Source organism: Eufriesea mexicana, unplaced genomic scaffold (genome assembly GCF_001483705.2).
Source record: "Eufriesea mexicana isolate 0111107269 unplaced genomic scaffold, ASM148370v2 scaffold474474846, whole genome shotgun sequence".
In the NCBI taxonomy this organism is placed as follows: domain Eukaryota; kingdom Metazoa; phylum Arthropoda; class Insecta; order Hymenoptera; family Apidae; genus Eufriesea; species Eufriesea mexicana.
The window spans coordinates 377,465-402,455 of record NW_016907973.1 but is presented as its reverse complement, the minus strand read 5'-3'; the positions used below and the strand labels follow the sequence as shown (position 1 = coordinate 402,455).

Sequence of the window (24,991 nt, the reverse complement as noted above, 5' to 3'; positions counted from 1 at the left end):
GCCATTTCCTCGCCATCGCTAATTTCGTGCAAGATAACAAAAAGAAAGGAAAAAAAGGAGGAAGAGGAGGACGGACGAAATGGATGCACGGAAACGGATGCGAGTCTGTCTTACGTAATCTAGCGTTCGAAAGTGGGTTGCACGGTTCACCGGACTTATTTTGCGACTCTCGAGTGGAAGCTCCTGGCCGATTTTCGTTTTACGGACTATTCGCACGTATCCCCGTTTATATATCCTCGCAAAACAATGCCCGGGTGCCACGACTCGAACGATTACCAGAAATGAAACTTATGCAAGCGGAATCCAGCGGACCAGGTCCTCGACTTCTCTCCCTTGCTTCCCTCGAACGCGGTTCAAGGCGAAAAATTATTCCGAAATTTATCCGCGTTAGAGTCGAGTCGATGTTTGCTTGCTTTGGGTTTCGTTGGATCACTCGATCCATCAAGCTCGAGGATCGCAAATTTCGTCCACCTTATTGTGAAACGCGAATTAATAAAATAAAATAGGGGCTATTCAGATTTGGGCGATTAATGCCACTCTTCGAATTTTCTTTTTTCAATTTTCGTGCCAGAGTACTTGGCCGTTCCTGAAGAAAATTTTAGGATTTTTTCGAATTTTAATTCCTACCTCATGCCAAGTATAATTCAACCCCCTGCAGTATAATAACGAGGTCAACTCATTCTCGAAAAATATTGGAATTAAAATTTGAAGAAATTCCAAAATTCTTGTGTAATTTTTTCGCGAATGGAACAGAGGTATTATAATAATTAATTAAAAAATGATAATTCTTCAATACTTCATTTTTCAGAACTAAATCATAATACAGGGGGTTGGTTCGTTTGACTAATATAGTTAAAATAAATTTTTAATTTTCGTATTATGAAGACGAAGGGTTTATATGTGCCTATAATTATGAAAATGGTCTAAGTCATTGACTTAAGAAGAACGATTTTATTATTTATTTCGTGTTGCATTAATTCATACTTCGATAAAATATATTTATTTTCTACAAAACAAGAATTGAATCACTAGATTGAATTTATAGCTTTATCGCAATTAATTTTATAATTTATGACGTATTTAAAGGCCAAAACTTTTAATATTTCAAAGGCAAATACAAGTGACTTCGACCACTTTCATAATCACAGGCACATATACGTTGATTGTGTCGACTGTTAAATTGCTATCAAAGTGTTATATCACATATATTCTAATTTCGATTACTCGAATTTGAGGATCATTTTCAGTCAGGTATACGTAGAAATTATTTATACGATTACTGTACGTACCTGCTCCACCCATAGGTTGGTCGTCATGATTTGATTTTTGAGATTCTGGAAAGAGCAACAAAAAGCGATGACTTTTAAAGAAATTTAACAGAATACTTAATAATTTACTAAGATATGATCATTCCGAGCGATACAGCGAGTTCATAAAATTTAATTGAATTAAAGTCGAATTTCACATTTCAAGTAGACACTAAAATTTAACCATTCCGATTTTTCAAACAGTGATTCGAGATATTTAAAAAGTATATAAATATCGATTAATATCGTTCGTCGATTAAAAATATAAAAATTCACGTCCACTTGGAATTTTTTAAAATTAAAATTAAAATTGGAATAAAAGGAACAAGCAGAAAATTTCCTCCAAAATTAGGTACCTGCAGCTACGTTCTATCGACGATTTCAATAGCGTCGTTCTAGCATCGATCTAGCATATTAAATAATAATAATAATAATAATAATATTAATAATTTTGATGTCCCAAAAAAATGTATACACACTTTAATACCTTATTTTTTCTAATTTATTTTTTCTGTAATCTGTAATTCATCTAAATACATACTGTTTTTATTAGGTTGATAGAAAAATAATTTCGTTCTTTGTATTTTCGATTTTCGTAGCTTGATATTGGAATAAATTGTAAATGTGGTTATGTTACGTATCGTTCGAAAGCGTTAACTCCGTTCTATATCTTGATAATAAATATCTTGTATGTAGTGATGATTTACTTGTATTTAGTGATTTTTATTTAGGTTATTTAATTAGAGACGGAAAAGAAGTAAAACGAAATTATTTTTCTACCAACCTAATATATTCACGCAAAGTGTGTACATATTTCTTTGGGACACCCTGTATAATACAATTTACGAGCATGCTGTACCGTTCGAATTAAATATAAATATGGTTCGATAACAATATTAACCCTTTTACTGCCAACCTGTCGATATACGTCGACCCTTGGTGCTTATGAAAACTGCCGATCGCATTTGTTTACGTTCAGACTATTAATTAAATATTTCTCTGCATGCAAAACAGCGAAAATATCGTAATTTAATTAGAACCGAAATTCAAGTTCGAGAAAATAAGAAAATTACCACGTATCGAAAAATGTTATCGAATTCAGTTTTCCAATTTTTCCTCTTTTCCCATCGTTTCATTTAATTTATTTGTTTATTTATTTGGACGGATGAAAATCCATTTGCACAAAGAGAGTTTAATACGAGTTTCATACTTTGTTGCGAATCAAACGTTTCACGATTTTTTACACGGTACTTGCACACCGTGTAAAAGAGCACCAGGTGTATATACAGGGTGGGTTATTTTAACCCTCTCGTCGAAATTTATTCGCAAACTGCATATTTGCTGTACAAAAAAGCGTTTGAAACGAAAGTTGTTTGATAGAAGGCACAGTGCAATATACTGCTCCAGTTTCTCGTCAAAATATGAAGGTCACCTTGATTTTTTCACACCATAATCACGATGAGATTCGAAAGAGTATGCAAGGATCAATAATTGAGACGTTCACTGCACAAATCGATTAACTCCACTTTTTGAAAAATCTTTAATTTAAGTGCCAAAGCACTTGGTATAATCGTAACTTTTTATATTTATAATGACTTTCCATGATAATTAAGATTAACACCATTAAACGACAAAAATTTCTTGGCCACCGAATAATAAATAATTTATTTCAGAGGTCACTTTGATTAACTCCGTACTCTAATGTAAATCGTTGCAATAATGCAACTCGAATGCACTAGCAAGCAACGAATGATAACGGTGAATTTTATAGTGTCGTCTTATCAGAATTTAAGTAAAATTTAGTCAAATTTAAATTTATTACTTTTTTCACTTGCCAAATCGATTAACTCTTCCAGTAACATAAAAATGGTAACATTACCAACGATTACCCTTTGCCTATTTTTTCTTATAAATTTTATATACCGTTAGACGAAAGTTACATTTGTATTTATGCATTCTACGATATTTATTTCGATTTAAATCATAAAGGGAATTTTAAAAAATAATATACATTATTTCATTGCATTTCTCCACTTTTTGTTTTATGGAGTTAATCAATTTGCGCAGTGAACGGCTCAATTAGACCTACCTAATTCACAATATAAGAAATTTTCTAAATATTATCCAATTAATATAACTTCAAATTTAAATTAAAAAGTAAAATAAAAAAAGATCAATTATTACAATGTACAAACCTCTTTATACCAAACAACCTTTCTCAAATACACTTTTATATACAGAGTTCGCAAATAAATTCGAGCGAAATTAGTGAAATAACTCACCCCATGTAAATACGTTCGCATCCAAACAAGAATCGACTTCTCCAAGACGCTTTTCCAAAATAAAAATCTACATACTTTCGATAATAGCGAAAATGAAAAATTTAAAGATCCATTTCGACTGGCCTGAAGTTGTAATATGAAACAGAAGGGTGAAAGCGAACCATCCGTGTCCGTTTCGTCCGCAATTAATAATATTTGCCCAGAATTAACTCGAGGACTCACTACATCGATCAGCTGCGAGAGTTTGAGCTTGATTTTAACGGTGAGGGCGTCTGTGACGTTGACCACTGGACGAACCAGCTTGTTGTAATTCGACAGGAGGTCGTCGTACAGTCGCTTCGCATCTGGATTTCCTGAACATCCTGGAACAAACAGCCCCGGAAAAGGAGACAAATTACACGACATGGCCTCCGCGGGATCGAAATTTATCGATCCGATCGGCACGCGAATCGCCGACAATGGCTTTCCAACGATTCCCGATGAATGGCCCGAAACGAGTCAAAGTGGTTTCACGCGTTTTTCCTACAGAACGATCGATCCATCTTTTCCACGGAGGGGGCCGCAGTTTGGGCTTCGAACGAACCGATACGAGCATCGACCGAACGCGAAAGAGGGATGAACAATTGCGGCCGCTTAATCAAGGGTTGAAAGCTGTTATAATATCGATTCCGGTTCTCGAAACGGTTTCAAAGAACCATTATTTTCTGTAACTGTTATAAAGAACCGAAATCGGTGAAAATATCGATTTCGGTCATGGTTCTGGCAGCATTTGAAATAGCGGTTTTGTATCAGTTACGTGCGAGGGTCTACGCGTGTACTGCGCGTTCGAGAAAAGAAGGCACAGCGTGTTTACATCCTCGGGGCTAACTTGGTTGACGTTCTCATGATCACAGGCACAGGTGACGTCATTTTCGTCGCCGTTTTCGGCCAACAGCTGTCACTTCCTGTGATCAAGGGAGTGTCAGTGGAATTAATCAACCGTGAGGATATAAACACGCTGTGTCATCTTTTCTATTCAATCGTATATTGTAAATTTTAATTAAATCTTTCTCATACTAATAAATTTCCTTTTCACACTTCTAATGATCATTCTTAAACAAATTTTTATTACGAAACGTGTCATCTCACGCGCAATTGGATACTTACTTTGTAGCCCCTGCATGTATGTACTGTGCGTTTGAGAAAAGAAGGCACATAAGTGTTTACATCCTCGGGGCTAACTTGGTTGACATTCTCATGATCACAAGTACAGGTGACGTTGTCACCCGTGATTTTCATCACCATTTTCGGCAAACAGCTGTCAGTGCCTGTGATCAAGGGAGTATCAGTGGAATTAATCAGACGCGAGGATGTAAACACGCTGTGCCTTCTTTTATATTCAATCGTATATCGCGAATTTTAATTAAATCTTTCTCGTACTAATAAATTTCCTTTTTAAACTTATAATGATCATTCTTAAAGAAATTTTTATTACGAAACGTGTCATCTCACGCGTAATTGGAGACTTACTCTGTACCCCCGCATGTATGTATTGTGCGTTCGGGAAAAGAAGGCACGGTGTGTTTACATCCTCACGGATTGGCTGATTAACTCCACTAACACTTCCTTGATCACAGGTAGTGACTGCTATTGTCCGGAAACGGTGACGAAGGTCATGGGTGACATCGTCAATGCCTCTCATGATCATGGGAGTGTCAGCGAAGTTAGCTCTGAGGATGTAAACACGCTGTGCCTTCTTTTGCTCGAAAGTATAGCACATATGTGCAGAGGGTGAAGATCGTAGACCATCATTCCAAATTTCTTTTCAATTTTACTATCACAACGATTGATTAATACTCAAACGCTTAATATTTCAAATGAAATAAAGTGACTACTACCATTCCCAAAATTGTTACCAATTTTATTATGAAACCACTTGGCTCGTATTCAAACGTTTCATGTTTAAAATAAATATTCTTTATTTCCTATAGTCGATAGACTGAGCCAATGAACGGTTCTTCGCACGAATTTTTCAATTGATCTTTTCACAGACCAAAGTGACTACACCACCGTTCCAAAATTTCTTCGATGTTACTATCAAGGCACTCGGTTGATATTCAAACGCTTGATAATTAATATCACTTTACTCTTCGTAATTACGCGATTTGCCAAATGATCGAGTGAATTGTCAATCACGCGAGGCACATATATACCGATGTCAGTCGAAAGCTCCGGCGGTGGACGACATCCGGCAACAAAAGCTAGAAACGCATCGCGTCGTCGCAATTAATAATCGTGCGAGCGTGTCGAGGAAGGACGACATCCCATAGGATCTCGTATTTATTCCATTTATACGTTAAACGCGGTCCGAGAGGGGCACGATTATTACCGATTAAGCTACAGGGCAGAACGGCCGGCGATTCCGTTAGCGATCTCTGTTCAATGTTTCCATTAATTTTGTAATAGATTTCGCTGGCATGGCCCCCGGCTACGTATTATTTATCGTTTCCGAACATTATATTATCGGTGTTTTACGAGCTTCCTGGAGCGGTACCAGGATGGTTCATAATGCGCGTCAACGTACACGGAGGCAAGGCCGGCTACAATTTCAGTTTTGAAGCGATGCCAGATTATTTACGATACACCTTGCGCGAGTCCCGCCATCTTTCTGATGCATTGTTTCGCGATAATTCCGCCCCTTCCGCGTCTGCATGGGCGAATTTTTACGCCAGCTATTCTTATTTCCTCCGTTCCGTTTCGCAAGATCTTCGAGCTTCCAGATGCAGTAGATATTTTCGTTGCGTGCCCGGCAAAGAATTCTCTAGGAAATACAACCGTGAGGGAGGACCAGCCCATACATGTATACGCAGATTTAGGTACTACTCACTGCTATTCGTATTTTTGAAATCTCTAATTTGTAATTGTGGTAATTATATTTATTATACAATGATTGGTCGAACAGTGATGAGTATAACTGTTGGGAAACGACTAACGACAGCGTCCTCTGAATAGGATGATCCTCTCACACATGTATACGCAGATTTAGGTACTACTCACTGCTATTCGTATTTTTGAAATCTCTAATTTGTAATTGTGGTAACTATAGTTATTATGTGACAATTGGTCGAACAGTGACGAGTATACCTGCTGGAAAACGACTATATTAATGACAGTGTCTTCTGATCCCTCGCTTGCTCTAATTTTTCTCTTAAAACTGCTCTCTCAGAACTCTCTATAATACAACTTTCAATTATAACTACTCAGGTCTCTCCACGACAACTACAGCCTTACACGAACTTCTCTGACACCCTGTATACCCTTACGCATTCATTCTCTTTCATTCTAATCCTCAACCTCTCTCTCTCGATTCATTTCCTCACTTTCACTCAAAATTCCTCAGCTATAAATAGCCCCTCCACTTGCACTCGCAGGTATTAGCCTAAACTACTGCATTCACTCTTTTACAACCATTTTACAACCAAAACACTATTTGCATTCTCTCAGGACCGTACCTATTCCAACCTCACATTACTTTACTTTTAATTCCCCTTCAGCTAATAAATATATTTTCAAATCTAACAAGCCCATAAATTTCTTTTCCAATCCATATACCCTGCATATATTTATTTCACCGTTGATATTGGTGTGAATGTCGATAATTAACGAGATACGAATAAAGGATCAACGGTGGTCACCAGTGAACGTCCATTGTCGATGTTTCCAACTGCTATCGCTAAAAAATTGCATTTTACTTTACTTTCTCCACTCCGTGGAAAGCAGCTTGATATGGAGCGTTGGTCTGCGCGAAGAATGCGCGAACGTGGAGTACCTGTTACGCGTGTAGAACCGTATTTCTTCTAGAATGCCGGCGGCACGTGAAAAACGCTCGGTTCGTGCGAGATGCAGAGGCCGTCGTCAAGGGGTTAAACGTTCAGATTTATTTCGCAGTGCTCCGCGATGTTGCGTAAACGATTCTCGATCGATTCCCAAGGCACCGTGGCCGAGATCGTATCAGCCTCGCCCGCGAACCTGCCCTCCGGTTCTCCCAGCCATCTTGCAGTTTCCGCGCCGCGTTTTTCGCTTACCGGAGATATTTCCGCGAATACGTCGCGGAAACGTTCGAGATATCGTTCAGAGATACAGGCGCGAAAGTTTTGCGATGAAAACCGGCTCCATCTTCTTCGTCCTTCTCGGGTATGGCATATAGATAGGTATTTTAACGCTAGCACTGGCGAGGGGGTTGAAATTATTTGTCGCAGACTCTTTATCTTTGCAATTGTTGAGAATTTACAGTTGCTTTTGACAAAATTAATATATAATTAATATACTATATTAATATAATAATATTAATATTTAATTAATAATAATTAATCTAATTGGCAAAATAATATTTAATAATTATGTACGCTCTTTTATTTTCATTTTATTTTCATTGCTTTGGTTATCAATTTGGTATGATATTTAGGTTCTCATTATAGGTCGGTAGTTCTAGTGTTAAAGAAGGGTACCCCAGATTTCACCTAATTCTCGAATTTATTAAATGTTTTATTAAATACGAGGTATTTTATTAAGCCTGTAATTTATTATTATATTATTCGCTATTTATATTATTTATTATTTATATTATATAATAATAATTAATCTAATTGGCAAAATAATATTTAATAATTATGTATGCTCTGTCATTTTCATTGTTTTGGTTATCAATTTGGTGCGATATTTTGGTTATCATAATTAGGTTCTCATTATAAATCGGTAGTTCAAGTGTTAAACAAGGGTATCCCAGATTTCACCTAATTCTCGAATTTATTAAATGTTTTATTAAATTTTATGAAGCTTGTAATTTATTAGTTCGAATATTAGTCGTTAAAAAATTCAGGAGAATTATTTTTGGTAGGTTGATCTAAATATCTATCTAAATATTAATATATGTACAATATAATAATAGTAGCCTAAATATTGATTTCAAAAAATAACGAGAAAAATCAATTTATTTGAAATAAAAATGTTCGACGTGTTCTATAATAGTTAACTGATCCACCCTGTATATAACGTGTCATGAGACTGATAATAAATATCGCAAGTTAAATTAATAAATTAACAAGAATTCTACGATACAAATCATTTCCAAGATTCGCTTCAAAGATGACTGACTCCGCGCCAAATTCAAATTTCGCGCCACACCTTCGCCAAGGAATTAAAGAATATTCCGATATTTATCCGATTTTATTCGAAAACGTGCCATTTCTGATTTAATCGTTTCTTTAGGAGTACACTCGAGCACTCCAAGTACTTTCAAAGTGTTTAAACTCAACTCGGCTATTTTTCCTCCACTTTTCCCACTTTTTCCCCGATTTAAGTGCACCGTAAATCTGACAAGGTTATTTCATGCGGAATAAAACGCGGATTCGTAAATAGTATATTCACGATGACGTTTCCATCCGAACGAAATCACGAGCTTCGACCGCCACGTAACACCCTGGATCATAGATATAACGATAACCCGTAGCACGAACAGATGGCCATCGATTCGATCGCAATCTTTCGTGAGTAATCGGTTAACTAGCCGGAAATTACGTGCACCTCGAACGTGCCCGACTTGCTTTTCGAGGAAGCGGATGTAACCTGCATGAATCGCGGACTGCATCGGCCTTTACACCCACGAATGCAACGTTTCAATCGTTTCACCCTTTCGAAATCTTGACCAAATTTTATTTCGAAATCCCCCTTTTAATTACGATAAAAATATAAAAAGAATGTACTTCCTGTCTACCAAAAAGTGCCATTTTTGTGCAGTAAATTTACGAATTGTATTTGCTATCAATTATGGGTCGCGATTCTTTTTGGAACTAGGTGATGAAATTTTTGACAATTTTTGGTGAAAATGATCCTTTCGTTTTGTAATATTAGTAAGCGAAAATAATTACGAATATTATTATTATTTTGATATAAGACATTTTAAGTTCTCATTAAAAGTGCAGACTTTTGTTTCTATTTTTCCAATTTCCATTTTTCTCTTTGACGTTTTACCATTTTTTACCGTTTATTTCTTTCTATTTTCAATCTTTTGTTTTCTCTCGTCGTTCCTCATTATTACGTAATTTTCTTCTCCATGTTATCTTTGCCTATATTTTTTTAGTATTAATCATTCCAGCCATATTTTTATACATTCTTTGTGCAGAAATAGAAGTCAATCCTGCAGACTTTTATTTCCATTTCTTTTTTCAACTTCCTCTCTCTCTTTTTCTACATTTTATCATGTCTTACCTTTTACTTCTCTTTATTATCAACCATAAATCTCCTGTCCTCTCTCTTCATTTTTCACCATTATCCTGTTTTGCTCTTTCCTGTATTTCCTTCTCTGCAGTATGAACTAGCCAATCCAGGTCCTCGTGCAAGAATTCTTTCCGTAAGAATAAACAAGCACACCCCTTTCATTAGCATATAAATTCACTTTAGTAATTAATTATTGCCACTACGAATGAGTGATAAAATTGCAATACACAGGGTGTCCCACTTAAGTTCTCATCATAATCATGTGTACATTTTGGAATTATTTAAACTTCTTTAAATACTCTTTTATCCAATGTCAACTGAAATTATCTAAATGGAACACTCTGTATACCTAATAATTATTTAAATTAAAAATTCCTTTATTGTAACCTAATATTTTAATACTTTAATTTATTCCCTAGAAAAGAGACTGCAAAAGAAGTTTGATAGTCTCTAGAAATTCACAAAAGGTGTTCCACTTAAGTTCTCGCCATAATCACGTGTACCCCTTGCAATTATTTAAACTCCCTTTAGATACTCTTTTAACCAAAGTCAACTGAAATTATCTAAATGGAACACCCTGTATACCTAATAACTATTTAAATTAAAAATTCCATTATTGTAACCTAATATTTTAATACTTTAATTTGTTTCCTAGAAAAGAGAGTCTATTCTCGCAAAAGAGGTTTAGCAGTCCCCAGGAATTCCAAACTGGAATAATAGTTGGAGTATTCGAAAGTGTAACGCGATTTGACTAATTTTAACCCCATCGACAGGGTAACGAGTGGAAACCCTTTTTTCCCCTATCGATTCGATAGAGGATTCGATAGTCTTCCAGACACGGTCGACGTGGAAACGGAGAAAAGAAGCGTTTGTTATCGACAATTCGACGACGTATAAAAATTCGTTCTGTCCGAGAGAGATTTTGACCGTGGCGTGAGCGTTAATGGAATCAGACGGACAGTGGCTTTTTTCCTCTCTGACGATCACAGCGGGGAAAGAAGACTCGTTAGAACAGATTTTGACTGTGAGCACAAAGCCTTCGGTACTTGACCAATTGGAACACAGGCTCTGTTAGGCGAAACCGATTACTGGTATCTCTCTCGTGGTCCTCCTCGTTCCAGCCTTTTCAGAAAGCTGTCTGACAAGGGTACCCTGAAAAGGTATCCTGCTTTGGTCCGGTGATTATGGTCCCCAATTCTGTTCGTGCATTTTGTCAAGATAAATATCCACCTTGTTATCCGATTTATAAAAGCTTTTATGAGCAACTGCTTGAAATCTAACTTCTTAAATAAATTTTTTAAAATAAATTTGTTCTCGAGGAGCGACAAATTAGGAATAATTCTATGCGTTATTTACGTACGATTTCTTATTACGTGTTTTGAAAAATATCGTTCACTTTGTACAATAGCAGAAAATTTTTGAACTGATATATTTCTGCAGAGTTCACAGAGAATCACTGAGTGCAAAGAGTTAAATTGGAAAAATGTTCCTATTTAATTTTCTATTCACCAGAGAAGCTAATGAACATTGTTACTCCTAATTTAGAAATAAAGATTTATAATGTTCTTCAGCTTCTCTGGCAAATAGAAAATTTTGTGGAACGCTAAATTTAGCAACAAAAATAATAACCTAGTTGCTTCGTACTTTCGTGGAAACCTTATAACAATCTTCCATGAAACCCTGGTTGAGAACCGCTGCTCTAGATATACTTATCTAACTTCTACAAAATTTTTCCAAATTAATTCTAAGGATACGATACACTAATTTTATCGATAGTATAATAGATAAGTTCTCTCTTATGATTGGAGACCAGTATATACACAGTGTCTTATTTAATTTGGTACAAGGAAAAATTTAAAGAAAGCAGTCTATCACTTGCCATATATATATATTACACTTGCTACGATTTTACCAAAATCCCATAACACATTTTCAGTATCACAGGTACGTCTTGAAAGCCTAAATACCCCACAAATACTGATAACAATTAAACCTTCGATAATAAAAAATATTTCTTCGATTTCTCCTCGGACAATTTTCAAAAAGTTCCAGAGCAGCATCCCAAAATCAGATCATCTCGATAGATACCAGAGTTGATGGTCGTTTTCATCTTGGAACGACTTCGACCACTCTTGGAGATCCTCGAACCACGACCAAACCGAGATCGATACCTGTTGGAGAAATTTAGGTCGCGAGACGAGGTAGGGCTTCGTATTTGTAATCTCTGTTGCACGATTATCCGCGATGGAGCCGTACGTTCATTCCCGGGATCGGGCTCAATCGTCACGATCGCGGGGGCATGCTAAGACCCCGGGAAAAGAGAAGGAAGAAAGGACCGGCGTCGGTCGTCGAGTCGACGTCCGTGAAATCGTTGCTGCCTGGACAGGGCCAATAAGAACGAGCGCTATATTACCGGCGCGATATTGCGCCTCGCGCGAGACGGGATTGCTCGATGAGCCGGACATATCGAGAAATATCGAGAAATATCGAGGCCCGCGCCGCGGACGTTTAAAAGACACTCTACTCGCGGCACGAGTATCCACTTATCCGGCTGTTTATTTCCAGGGAAAAAGCGCCGGCAACTTTTCCAGCCGAGATTTTTCAACGAGGGAACGGGGAGTCCCCGACGAGGTCGATACGAGACAAAGGAAAACGAGCCGAGTTACCGATATGCTACGGTCAAGTGGCTTTCTACGTTTTGTGCCCGTAGTTCGATAAAGGTTAGTGTGTTCCTGCTCTGTGTGTATGTGTGAGTTTTAAGTTTGTTTTTTTTCTTTTTATTTTTTTTATTGAGCTTCGAAGTATTCGATAGGGATTTTGTTGTTATTGTACGAAATGGCAATTTATTTTAGTTTATTTTTCCATTCAATTTGGTTCACTCTTTGCAGTGGAGTGACGAGTTTAATTCGACATGAGTTATTCGTGTCAAGTTTCATGATTATAGACTACACATACAAAGAAACGTGTAAATATTTGACCGAAGAATTTAACTAAAAATGTTATTTTTTAAACGTATTATTTATTTAGATTTTTCGCAAATCCGTTTACGTAGTCAAATTCGTTATTAAAAAATAGGAAATTCATAAATTTACATCATTAGTCTACCTCCGATAGTTCGCGAGATATTCGACCAGGTATAACTAACCCTTACAGACCCCTTTGAAGTCCGTTTTCACCCCTTCAACGTGGTCAATAGCAGATGAAAAGAATACAGATCGAATGTCTTTGTCTACTCGACGTTTGTGCCAAATTTCATCAAAATCGGTGACTAATTCGTTAGGCAAATAATTATGGAAAGGCCGCATCTACTTCGATAAGTAGTACGAGTCAACGCGTGGTCGGAAGAGTAGCGTACGTCGCAGCAAACGGGATAAGTAGAATGAGACGGTGTTTGCACGGGCACGCCGTGCTTATACAGACAAGTGGAACGAGAGTGTGATTGTTCAGAAAGACAGACCGAGATTGTCCCCTAATGTACGATAATAAATCCACACACGGTATAACTACTCCGTAATTTATATAACCTCTCAAAATAAATTCCGTATATATATGTTCAATGTTCCCCTGTATCTCTGCTATTAGAAACGACCGCTTTTCAATTCTTTCTCTTTTCGAGCAAACTAAATTACGCGAAATATCCGTGGACAATCATGAACAGGGCATCAATTGCCGCAAACGGAACACCGGTCGAACACCTGTACCACCGCCGCATTACAATACTGGTTCAACACGAACCGCATATTAAGCGCGCGTATCAGGATCCATACGGGCGGCCACTAACGCACCTCTGCGCATGCGCGCCACGCCGACCGAGCACCGCGGAAACTTCGAACCGGCCGTAACGCCGCTTAATTCGCCCCGTAACTTTTTCCTTTTTTTCCCCCGTGTCTGGGGTCGTTTCGAAGTTACGGCCTGTCCCAGTTCCACCGCGGATGCTTCTCTATTTATAACGCGGACGCCGCGAAGAAACAGTCGACCCGAAAACTTCATTCAGACGAGTCGAATCGGCCAGTCCGGGACGGGCATAAATTTTGCACACGTGCTCGTCGGATCTGGTAAGGTGCACGCGACGTCGGAAACGCGTCACGCGGATTCTTCTCGGCCAACGGAACTCGCGTTTACGTATTTCGCCGCGGGCCGGTCGAAACCGTTCGTTTAACCATCGGTGGAAAAAGAGCTGGACGTTGATAACCGCCATTGTGAGCGCGTTGCGGAGCATTTACATGCGAATGGGAGCCAAGTGAGTAGGGCTGATGCATATGCAGCAGACGTCGTATCTTATACGATAGTTATTCGTCGCCGGTTATATTTGGTGGTTTATTGTCTAGAGATGATAGGCTTCGCGCCCCGGCGGCTCTGCACTTTACAATAGGATGGCGAGCGCATTTATTCCGTAGAAGTATGCGAGTTCTTATGGCGAATCGAACGTGATGAATCGGAATTTTTGAATTTCGAAATTTCGAGTTTTTGATTTATACTTTTTACCCACTTTTAGACAACTACTATTTTAATACAATAAATTTTTAAAAAGTAAAATTTCTTAGCTGCCCTTAGTCGACTATCGAATATTTAAATTTGTGTTAAAATTTTTGAGAAATTTTGAAATTTCGAATGCTCGAATTCGTATTTAAATTTTTGTAATGTAGGAATTTTTAGTGTACGAGTGTGCAATTAAATTATTGAAATTTTTAATGTTTGAATTTGCCTTAAAATTTTTTGAATTCTTCAAATTACGAATATTTGAATTCGTGTTTAAATCTTTCTGATTTAAGAATTTTTAATGTGCAATAAATTATTTAAATTTTAAAACTTTTAATGTTTGAATTTGCATTTCAATTTAAGAAATTTCGAAATTTTCAGGTTCCATTTGCATTTCAATTTTTCGAATTTTAAATGCACGAGTATGCAATTGAATTATTGAAATTTTGCTTTTTGATTTTTAGTATTTAAATTTGCCCTGCGATTTTGCAAACCTGAAATATTTGAATTTGCATGTAAATATTTTAAACCTCGAATTTTTTAACGTTAGAACGTGCATTGCTGTTTTGGAAATTTTTATTTTTCAATGCACCGGTAAATTCTTTTTCTACTTTATATCATAGGCGAGCGAAATGGCATGCATTTCAGACAAACGATGCGTCTCCTAGTATTTCAATAGAGAAACGGTGAACTTCGAGACACTGAATTATTTATGGCTTCCCCTATTTCTATGGTTCGACGGGGGTCCATAAACTGTGGCTGAACGTCAACGTCCATCTTGACTTTCCTCTATGATATAATAGCCGCGAACGGCGAAACGCGTATACCTTATTGTTGGATAGATTTATTGAACTTACCTGATATGAGCACCAACACTATCCACATGATCCCCACCAGGCTCTTCATCATGTCATTGTGTCACGTCCAACTCATTTCTTCTCGCCTTCGTGCTCTCCGGACCCTTCAGTTCTAGCACTGAAACAGGGAGAACGTTGTTCGATTGAGTGCAACGATGCGCCTTGAATAAACGCTTGCAATTAGACCTAGAACACGTTACCCCTTGATTTATGGCCGTTCTATACCAATCAATACGCCCATAGATTTTCTCCCCTCGAATATATTTATTTATTTATTTTTTACCAAAAATATACTTGTTTCACTATACCTTGCTGTACTTAAATGTAGGGTACGTATAGTAAAAGAAGCTGCTGGCTATGTTAAATTACCTAAACTGAATCTATACTAATTAGTATACTATACTAATTTAGTTTTGTCCAAAAACAGTTGCACATTTTTATTAATTGAGAATAGGAAAACCTGAAACCAGTCATTCTCATTGATCTGGTAATTTTGTTATTAAAATTAATATTATATTTCTTTTTTTTTTAAATTTTTGATAATAGTGTAAAATAATTAAAATAAAGACAAGAAGTTACTGTCTATATTAAATTACCTATACTGAATCTATACTAATTAGTATATTATACTAACTTAGTTTTGTCCAAAAACAGTTGCACATTTTATTAATTGGGAATAGGAAAACCTGAAACCACTCATTCTCATTGATCTGGTAATCTTTTTATTAAAATTAATATTATTTTTCCTTATTTTTTTTCTTTTTTTTTGATAATAGTGTAAAATAATTAAAATAAAGACAACGTTAATTTTACCAAGAATAATTGGTATAATTGTACTTTTTGGTAATTGTTATTTATTAATTATTTTCTTTATTTTCTTCTTGATAATAATTTAATTTGAATGAATTTTATTGAAATATTTGAAACAAAATTGAGGTTTCTTTTTAGAATTAATGCAGTGAATTTTGCCTACTGTATTACTCGTTGCGTTTCAGTGTATTCACAGACGAATTTTCTGTATTTAAGCAAAGCAAAATTATCTGCGTTTGATAAGTGTTCAGTTATACGTGTATGCCGGTATCAGTGATTAATCTCTGGTGGACATTGGTATGCAGCAGGTTCGAGGAGATACGCGATTCAATCTTCTTTCGTGTCAGTCCCCTATCTCTCAAATTAATTTTATCCGAGCAAGCACGAAGGCAGTATTTCTTTTACAACAACGCTTCTTGACGAATGAGAGAATTTAAAACTTTTTAATCGATACCCGTTATTTGGTCCACTCGCGCCGTAGCTCGAAAATAAGCGCAGCAAGAAACACGAGTGAACTCGTCACCTGGAATACTAATACCTCCCGGCAACAATTTATCCAGCCATAAATCTCCCTAACGCGACATTACGTTTCTATTAACTCATTCGCGTCGCCTCATTTTCAGCCAAATGTTACGTGGGCGATGAGAAAATTTTTTCGTAATTTCGCGAAATTTATGAAATGTATGCGAATACATTTCTGGAGAAAAATTAAAATATTTGTCATAATTTATCAATTTAACACTGAACAGGGTGAACAGTGTGGTAAATAGTCTGAAATCGACACGATAAAAATAAATTTTGCAATCATAAATCGACTGGAGAAAAATAAATTTTGTATTATTAAGATGACTCGATTAAAAATAAATTTCGGGATTTTAATTCGACTCAAATAAAAATATATTTTGGAATTTTAAATTGACTTAATTAAAAATATATTTTGGAATTTTAATTGACTCAATTGAAATAAATTTAGGAGTGTTAAATCTACTCAATTAAAAATAAAATTTTTCTTGGACAACTTTCACAGAGATAATTAATAAAATTTTCTATTAAGGGACCAACTATCAAATAAAACTTCATAAACACTCACACGCATGCTATAAGTTATCTCAATGTTTAATTTTACAATAAAAGATACTCGCAATACAGAATAAAGGACCCTAAATTCAACATCAACTCGACACTACAACTACCAAGAGTACAAAAATAACTCATTACAGAAATTTCATTTTCGCAATTTCCCAAACCAAAACTAATATCACTTTTACCAGAATTAATTCTGAATCTACGAAACCATCAATTTTCGCCCTAACGCCACGATTATAAACACCCACATATGTATAACAAATTCAGTTACTCACTGTAGTTGCAGCGTCAACAATTACCCCTGCGCAACTTTCAAGGGATTTATATCAATCATAAGGCGAACGATTACGCGATTTCGGATCCCGGGTGCAATTTTCCCGTTGGATCTCGTAAATCTCTCTTAGTTAGGCGGGCGGAAACGCGATGGTGTATCTCTTGAAATATCGTGGAATCTGCAACTCGGATACATAAGCAGCTTCTACCCCTACCATCTACCAAACCATTGTACGTTCCCGTCGAAACTTTAGAAGCGAACTCGAAAACTCGGCAGCCGGGTCTGGTGGATTTTTCTCGGCGAAACCTGAAGGAAGGAATGCAAAAGTAATGTATCCGATCGCTTGAAGAAAAGGTGACACGGTCTGGCATTCGTGCGAGGCTGTCCCGGCCACCCCCCGCGAACAGAGGGCGGAGGGTCGTAAAGCGAAAAATGAAACGGATCAACGACCCCGTTTTTATTATTCCGCCATCTTCGTTGGGGTATTTATCGGCGATGTTTCGAAATTTGGATATTAGACGAGGGGGTATAAAAATGGCGTAAAACGAGGGTTAAACGCCGGAATTTCGGACGAATGTCGGCTTTAATTCGAGAGAGCTCTGGGTTATGGCGAATAGCAGTGTCTCGAAGTTTGGGAACGGGTGATGCAGTGGAATGTTTCCTGCGAACTGAGAATAGAGCAGGCAAGAATTGTTGGATAAGAGAATTGGTTGGAAAATTGTAGATACCCCCCTTGTTTCTTGCTATAATAAATATATTTGAAAACGTTTTTTTTTTTCGAAGAATATTAAATATTGTAAATTATTGTATGATGTAAAATAACGTTTATAGCTTTGGGATATAATGTTTTAGTTATGTGAAAAATTAGGACCTTATTTTGTAGGCAGACGCTATTATTTTCTCGACTATAGTATTCGACATTTGCGAATTTAATTCGTGGAAGCCGTCAAAAATATTATCTCACTATTATACATTTAAAGGAGAGTGGATAGGAGAGTTATAATAAATAAAATTTCGAAAATGATTATAGTATATAATTTTCTAGCTATATGAAAAACTGAGGATTTATTTTATAGGAAGACGCCATCTTTTTGTCGATAGTATTCGATATTTGCGAATTTAACTCCTGGAAGCATGAAAAATAGAATTGATCCACTTCATAGCAGCACAGTCTCTACTATCAACATCGATACTCGCAAAATTAACATTATCAAAGATCACGATTTTTATTATTTCACTCTCCACTGAAAAATAAAAAGAGAACAAAAATCGCGATGTAGCATAGTTCAGTGGCGAACGCAGGATTTGCAGGTCGATTGGCCTCGGAATATCTCGAATTTCTTCGCGAGTTGCACGGTAAAAGGGGGAAAAAAATATGGGTAATCGATTCAACGCGAGGGTAAAATTCGCTGGCTCGGTGACGGTGGCACGATCGGTAATCGGTCCGCTCGATCCGTTTCGAGCTGCCGCATCGTTCCGCGCCACGTGGACCGCAGAACTGCGGGCTGCAGCCCGATGCGTTCTGCACGGCCGCAGCGTGCTATAGCGCGGATTCGGCGCGAGGTGGATCGCGGAGAGCTGGTGGATTTGTTGCCCACCGAGCCTCCACATTTTTTCCCTAGCATCCACTTACGTAACGCTGCGGTCACCGATTCTATTGTGCCAGGTATGACAGGTATGGTAAGCACGACTGCTTCGAATAGTAACCATGGCTGCGTCCAAAAGTCAGTCGAGTCTTCGAGCACCAGAGTTTCGACTTATGGAACGGTGAATTGAAATATTTGGCAGGATACAGCTGGAGTCAGTGGGGTGTTGATAACAGAGCAGAATGCCGATTTAACCCTTTGCACTCAGCGATTTTTTCGTTACAGGAAAATAATAATTCGAAGACTATCTGCCATAAAGTCGACGATATTTCCAAAATGGTACAAATAAGAAATCGCGTGTAAACTACCCTTTCAGCTCGATGGATCTTAGTGTTGCTCCAGTACTCCGTTTATTACCAGAAAATTAAGGGAAAATTCTTAGACTGTAACCAAAAAACAAATTATTGGCAAATTTGCGAGGATTATATCTGAGAATTATACACGAGTATTAAGACGAAGGAAATCTTGGATTAAGTCACCAGAACTTCTCTTTATTTATTGAAACTTACGAGCAAAGCCCTTTTTAATAAACTGATATAAAACATGCACACACGAAATAGGAAAAGCTATACAGCAGACGATAAAAGGTACAACACTATACATCAAGTTACATAGAAAAATTAAATTAAATAATAATTAATTAAATTACATAGAAAAATTAATTTAAAAAATTAAATTAAATTAAGTTAATTTAATTAAATTAAAATTAAATTAACGTAATAATAAATAATGCCACGAAATGGTGACAACATGTTGTTCTGTGGTTCCTAACAGTTTGAACAATTGTGCCTTAAAATTGATAATATTATTAGAAGAAAAGTTAACTTTTGTAAAGAAACGATGTTAGTATGTAATTAAAGATTTGTCGATAATGATTAGGTCAATTACGTGTAAGTACAAATGAGTACTATGTGTAGCATATTATATGTTGGATGACATGTCAGTATAATTATCACTATTATAGTATTTGAGAATATTCGAATGAAAGGAACTACTGTTAGTTACTCGCTTATAAAGCATTCTCTGTACAACCCTAATCTGTAATCAACGAGTAATTACATTAATTTTGGAATACGTCGTAAAACTTATTTTCATACCTTACAACAGTATATGTAAAATTTTGTATAGGTCAAGATTATAATTCTCCCAATATTCGAAATATGAAACAGAATTTAGCAGTTTTTCTTATGGGGTTCTTATGGGGTTCCCAAGTCTATTATACTTACTATAAGTAAGGTTTGTGTTCTCTGTATAAATCCTGTTATTAATAATTATATTGCAAACCATCGATGTTAAATCTTAAATATTTATTGCAAAATTATATTTCGTCAAATAAAAATTCGTTGTTACGAAAATACGATAAAATTAGAAAATTGTACATGTACATATCGTACATTAAAATTTCATAACGGTATAAAAATTTATATTCAGTAATTGATAGGGTAGAAAAGAATTAAAATAATTTGCATGGTTACTTTTCCACTTTTCTGATAGCAATAAAATTTTTCCGGTGACAAAATGATTCTCCTTTCGAAATGACAAAATGGTCGACCCACTTTCGCGTCTCTTTCGCGTTTTCGAACATTTTTTCCACATTTTTTCCAGCGAAAATTCTTCCTCCGCATTTGGAATTGTTTTTCGAAGTGGAAATCCGAAACAAGTGGACACTGAAAGGAATAACGCGGAAAGAACCATTTCCCAATAAATATCCAACGCCGTGTCGGGTATGAAGAGCATGCTGTTATCCTGCAATAGGGTAGTCTTAAACTTTCCACTTTCGGTAAATAACCTGTTCTAGTTTCATGTCTGTCGTAAATTTTTAAATGTATGCGATAGGATTATTTCCTATCGGAGGCTATCGTAAAAGAAGAAAAATTATAAAAATCCTGACGAAACCAAAAATAAAATTCTTCCAAAAATAAAATATACTGATACTAAATCTGCATTGTTTAAAGATAAACTACCAAATTAATCGAAATGGATATTACCAAATTTTCAATTCTTACAATTATTAAAAATATATAGCCACTTGGTACACTTTGTGGTAATGGTTACATATATTTTTAAATATATATGTATTGTATGAGTGGAACAAGTATGATTGAGGTGTTGTAATGATTGTAATGATTGTAATGATTGTAATGATTGAGGTGTTGTGTGAATGTAATGAAATGTAATGTAATGTATGAAAGAAGAAAGAAAAAAAGGAGAGTGATTTGGCATACATCAGTTGCAATTGTGTATTAATAATGAGCAGACGTGTGAGCATGTGATTGTGATAAATTAATTATATTTCGACCCAATATTTATGTTTGATAATCTTTGTAATTCAATAAATAATTGTTCTTATTGTTATTCAATTTCATCCACCATTAACACGTTTGGTACAGTATACCTGTACTTTCAAATCACCGTGTATATTCAATACTTGCTACTACACTATCATTTTAAAAAAAAAAAAAAAATAAATAAATAAAGGATAGAGATGAAACAGAATTTAGTATAAAAAAGAAAATATAGTAATCAATTTTCAAAATTTCTTCGCAATTAGCACTGAATTTACTACCTTCCAAAATCCTCCATGACGAAATTAAGTATCGCGATATCCGTGATAAACCTAATCGAATTGGCAGTAAAATCCGGAAAACCGGGTTCCCTACTGCATAGATCCGGCTTCGAAGCAGAGAACGCGGACGAGTCGTTCGCGTATGTTAAAAACCAGGATAGATTTCATCTTCGCGTGCGCGTAATCGTCTTCTTTGATCTTCTTTCGCGCGATAAACGCGAACGGCCGCGTTTCTGGCCGAGAAACGTTCCTTTAATGCAGATATTGCGACCTTAATTTCTGGACAGTCCCGCCAGCCGAATATTATTTCACCCCCACTTCCCAACGGGACGCGGGTTTTCGAGTTTTCGAGTTTCGGCGCGGGCGATAATCCGAAAAAACACGCAAGAGCGTGCAGTAGCTGCGCGCCGGTTCCGCTTAATCCCTCCGTTATGGCGGACGATTATGGTTACGAGCTGTTAAGCCTCTGCTCGCTTTATGTTGAAAACCGCTGGGAATGGTCTGTTTGTCCGACGAAAGCCGTTGATGGTAATTGTTCGTCGCGGAATGATCCCTGTAAAGTAACTAAAAGCGGCTAGTCGCGAAGAACACGCTGGCAACTCGTGGTGCTACTCTAATGGCCGCCACCCCGCCCTTCTGGACGCTCCGCCGGCTTGTGGGAAAAATTTACAACTCCTGTCCACCGAAGCGTGCAGAGAGATTTCACCATGGGGAAGGATTTATTCGTTTTATTAGAGAAAACCGGTGTAGTTAAAGAGTTTCCGTAAGTTATAACTCGGCAATGGATATGTATACTCGAGCAACCGAGTATGAGAACTCTTATGTGTCACGTTCGACGATTGAAATATGTACGTTACATAAAACGTGAAATATATGTGTAAAATGATGTATATAGTAAGGAGAAAGTCTGAAGATTGTATTGGTAAAATTAGAAAATAATCGAACGATATGTACAGTGTTTAGAATGTGTTTGATGGAGATATGGACCGTGGTGGCGCTAGTGAGTTAAGTGGAAAATCGTTCATACGCAACAGAAGACGAATCACTGTCGTATCGAAACTTATTGGTTTTTAATCTGAAGTAGCTTTCACTAACATTTTGCAATATTCTGATGACTCATCGATCTACATATTTATGATAAATGTATCGCAAATACTATACACATCGCTGAATTATTTTCTAATGTTACTCGTATAATTTTAAACATTCCCTTTTACTATATAAATCATTATCGTTTTAACTATTCCGGTATAAATAAAAACGTTTGACCATTTACTGGCACAAAGTTCGACTAACTTCTGAAATATTTTTATATAAAAATTAATCTGATATTAATCTTTCAAGTATCTTTTAATTTTTTGACTGTCTACAGACTAGCTGTCAAGGATTAAAGATTAAACAATCGAGTAACCATTGCACACTCAGAAAGTGCAAAAAGATTTCGTTATTAAGTATTCTACTTCCAATTCCCAAAGCGTGTTCTCAATTTAATAACAGCCGAATCCAATGCAAATTTGCAACCCCGTACACTTAAAATAAATCCCCGCACCCAGGAGAAATGCAGAAAAATTTCCAATACTTCCCCACCGTCACGAACACGTGTGAAACTCCAGCCAACATCGAACCGTTTAACCCGATTCCACGGCAGGAGTGAAAATCGGGAAGAAATTGGCAGGCGGCGTCGGAGAAGCACTCATGGCCGGCGTAACGGCGCATAATTTCGCGCAAACAGCCGCTGCTGTAAAGGGTTAAGGCTCTCGTTGCGCGTGGCTGACGGGGCTCGAGCGAACGTAGCAGATAATTAGCCGGTCTCGAGGTACACGAGCGAGGTACACAGCCGATCGATCGCTGAAACAACTTTCGGCTAGGGAATAAAAGCCAGTGCCGGTCTCGTCGAGTGCGTTCACCATCTTCGCGCGACCACGGGTGACAAGAAGTCCCCAGAAAACTGGCCGAAATACGACGCACGGTTCAATTTACACGAAGATTCGTGTATCAGGGCCCGCGTGTTGCTAATCACGGATCTGAAAATAACAACAAAATGGCGGCGCTGAAATGGCGGACGAATATGTTAAAAAGATATTACATTTAGTTGAAATTTGGTATCCAAGGGTTTTTCAACCCCCTAATTACGAATAAGTTGGAATTATTAGAAACAAAATGGCGGCTTCCAAGTGGTTGACAAAGATATTAAAAAAATATTGCATATTTTACCGATTACGAATTCGATTCGATTCACAATTTTGAAAAATAAAATGGCGACATCACAATGGCGGACAGACACGTTAAAAATATATTACATATGGCTGAAATTTTTCGAGACCACTGATAACGAATTTAAACTCAAAATTTCGACTTCTCTCATACAAAAAAAAACATTTTCAAAAAATTAAAATTTACTACATTTTTTTTTTTTAAATACGGGTGTTTAGTGTTATTTTCTACATTTTTTATGATAAGAATTAGGAAAAAGTATACGAGAACGATGAAAAGCGTTAGAAACATTACGTAGGATAAGCGTCGCGATGCACAGTGGGCTATTCGCACCTGAAAATTGGAGAAAACATTTAATTAGACAGAAACCCTACATTTTTTAGTATATTCCGTTTCATGTAGTCACTAAATATATACAGGATGTAAGATAATTAGAAATGGCAAGCGAGGAGCGAGCTGAACGCGAGCTGAAGTCAGACAAGTAGCGCGAGTCGACGATAACGCGGACAGATACGCAGGAATCTGTTTGAACGAAAAAACCGCGATTTAATCGTCGGTCAATCGAATTTCTTTTTCCTTTCTTTCCGGACAACCAGTGGTTTATCGACGTTTCGCCGCGGCACGCCGCACAGCGGCCCAAAACGCCGAAAAGCAATTTTCGAAGCATAGCACAGCATTTTGCTCCTATAGCACATTTGTCCCATACATTTCAATGCGTCGAATACCGCTTCAAGTTCAAAAATATGACCATCCATTACCAAAATATACACCCGTAACGTTGACCAAATTTCGAGCTCGTTCATCCCTCAGAATTCATAACGTGCTATCATACTTCTTATTAAAAATGTGGAAAACGTCACGAAACATATCCTTTTAGCAAAAGAAAATAACATTTTGTGGGTTTCTTGAAATTTTCACCATAAACTTTGCAATCAGTGACCTCGAAAAATCTTAGGAACGCAATTTCAGTCAAACGCGAAATATTTTTAACACTGTCCGCCATTATAGAGCCGTCATTTTGTTTTTTGGAAGTTTGACTCCGGATTCGTGATCAGTCACGTCGAGAGCCGATGATATACGAGTTTTCGCGCAAATCGAATCATGCCTTCATATTTTGGCCAGCTTTCCGGTATTTTGGGCCACTGTGTGACGCGGCAGCGTCGCGACGCGATTAACCCCGCGGAACGAACCGGGAATTTTGGCCAAATTTCCCTA

The 24,991-nt window shown here is 36.9% G+C and overlaps 1 protein-coding gene across 1 annotated transcript in view; it reads right to left on the bottom strand.

The window, feature by feature from the left end:
• Nucleotides 1-24,991, bottom strand: part of LOC108550741 (acetylcholine receptor subunit alpha-like) — a 155,315-nt gene that overhangs the window by 18,925 nt on the left and 111,399 nt on the right. Inside the window, 3 exon segments of the mRNA XM_017904579.1 lie at nucleotides 1,290-1,334; nucleotides 3,812-3,951; nucleotides 15,181-15,298. Coding sequence (XP_017760068.1) covers nucleotides 1,290-1,334; nucleotides 3,812-3,951; nucleotides 15,181-15,232 — 237 coding nt within the window. The 5' untranslated portion in view covers nucleotides 15,233-15,298.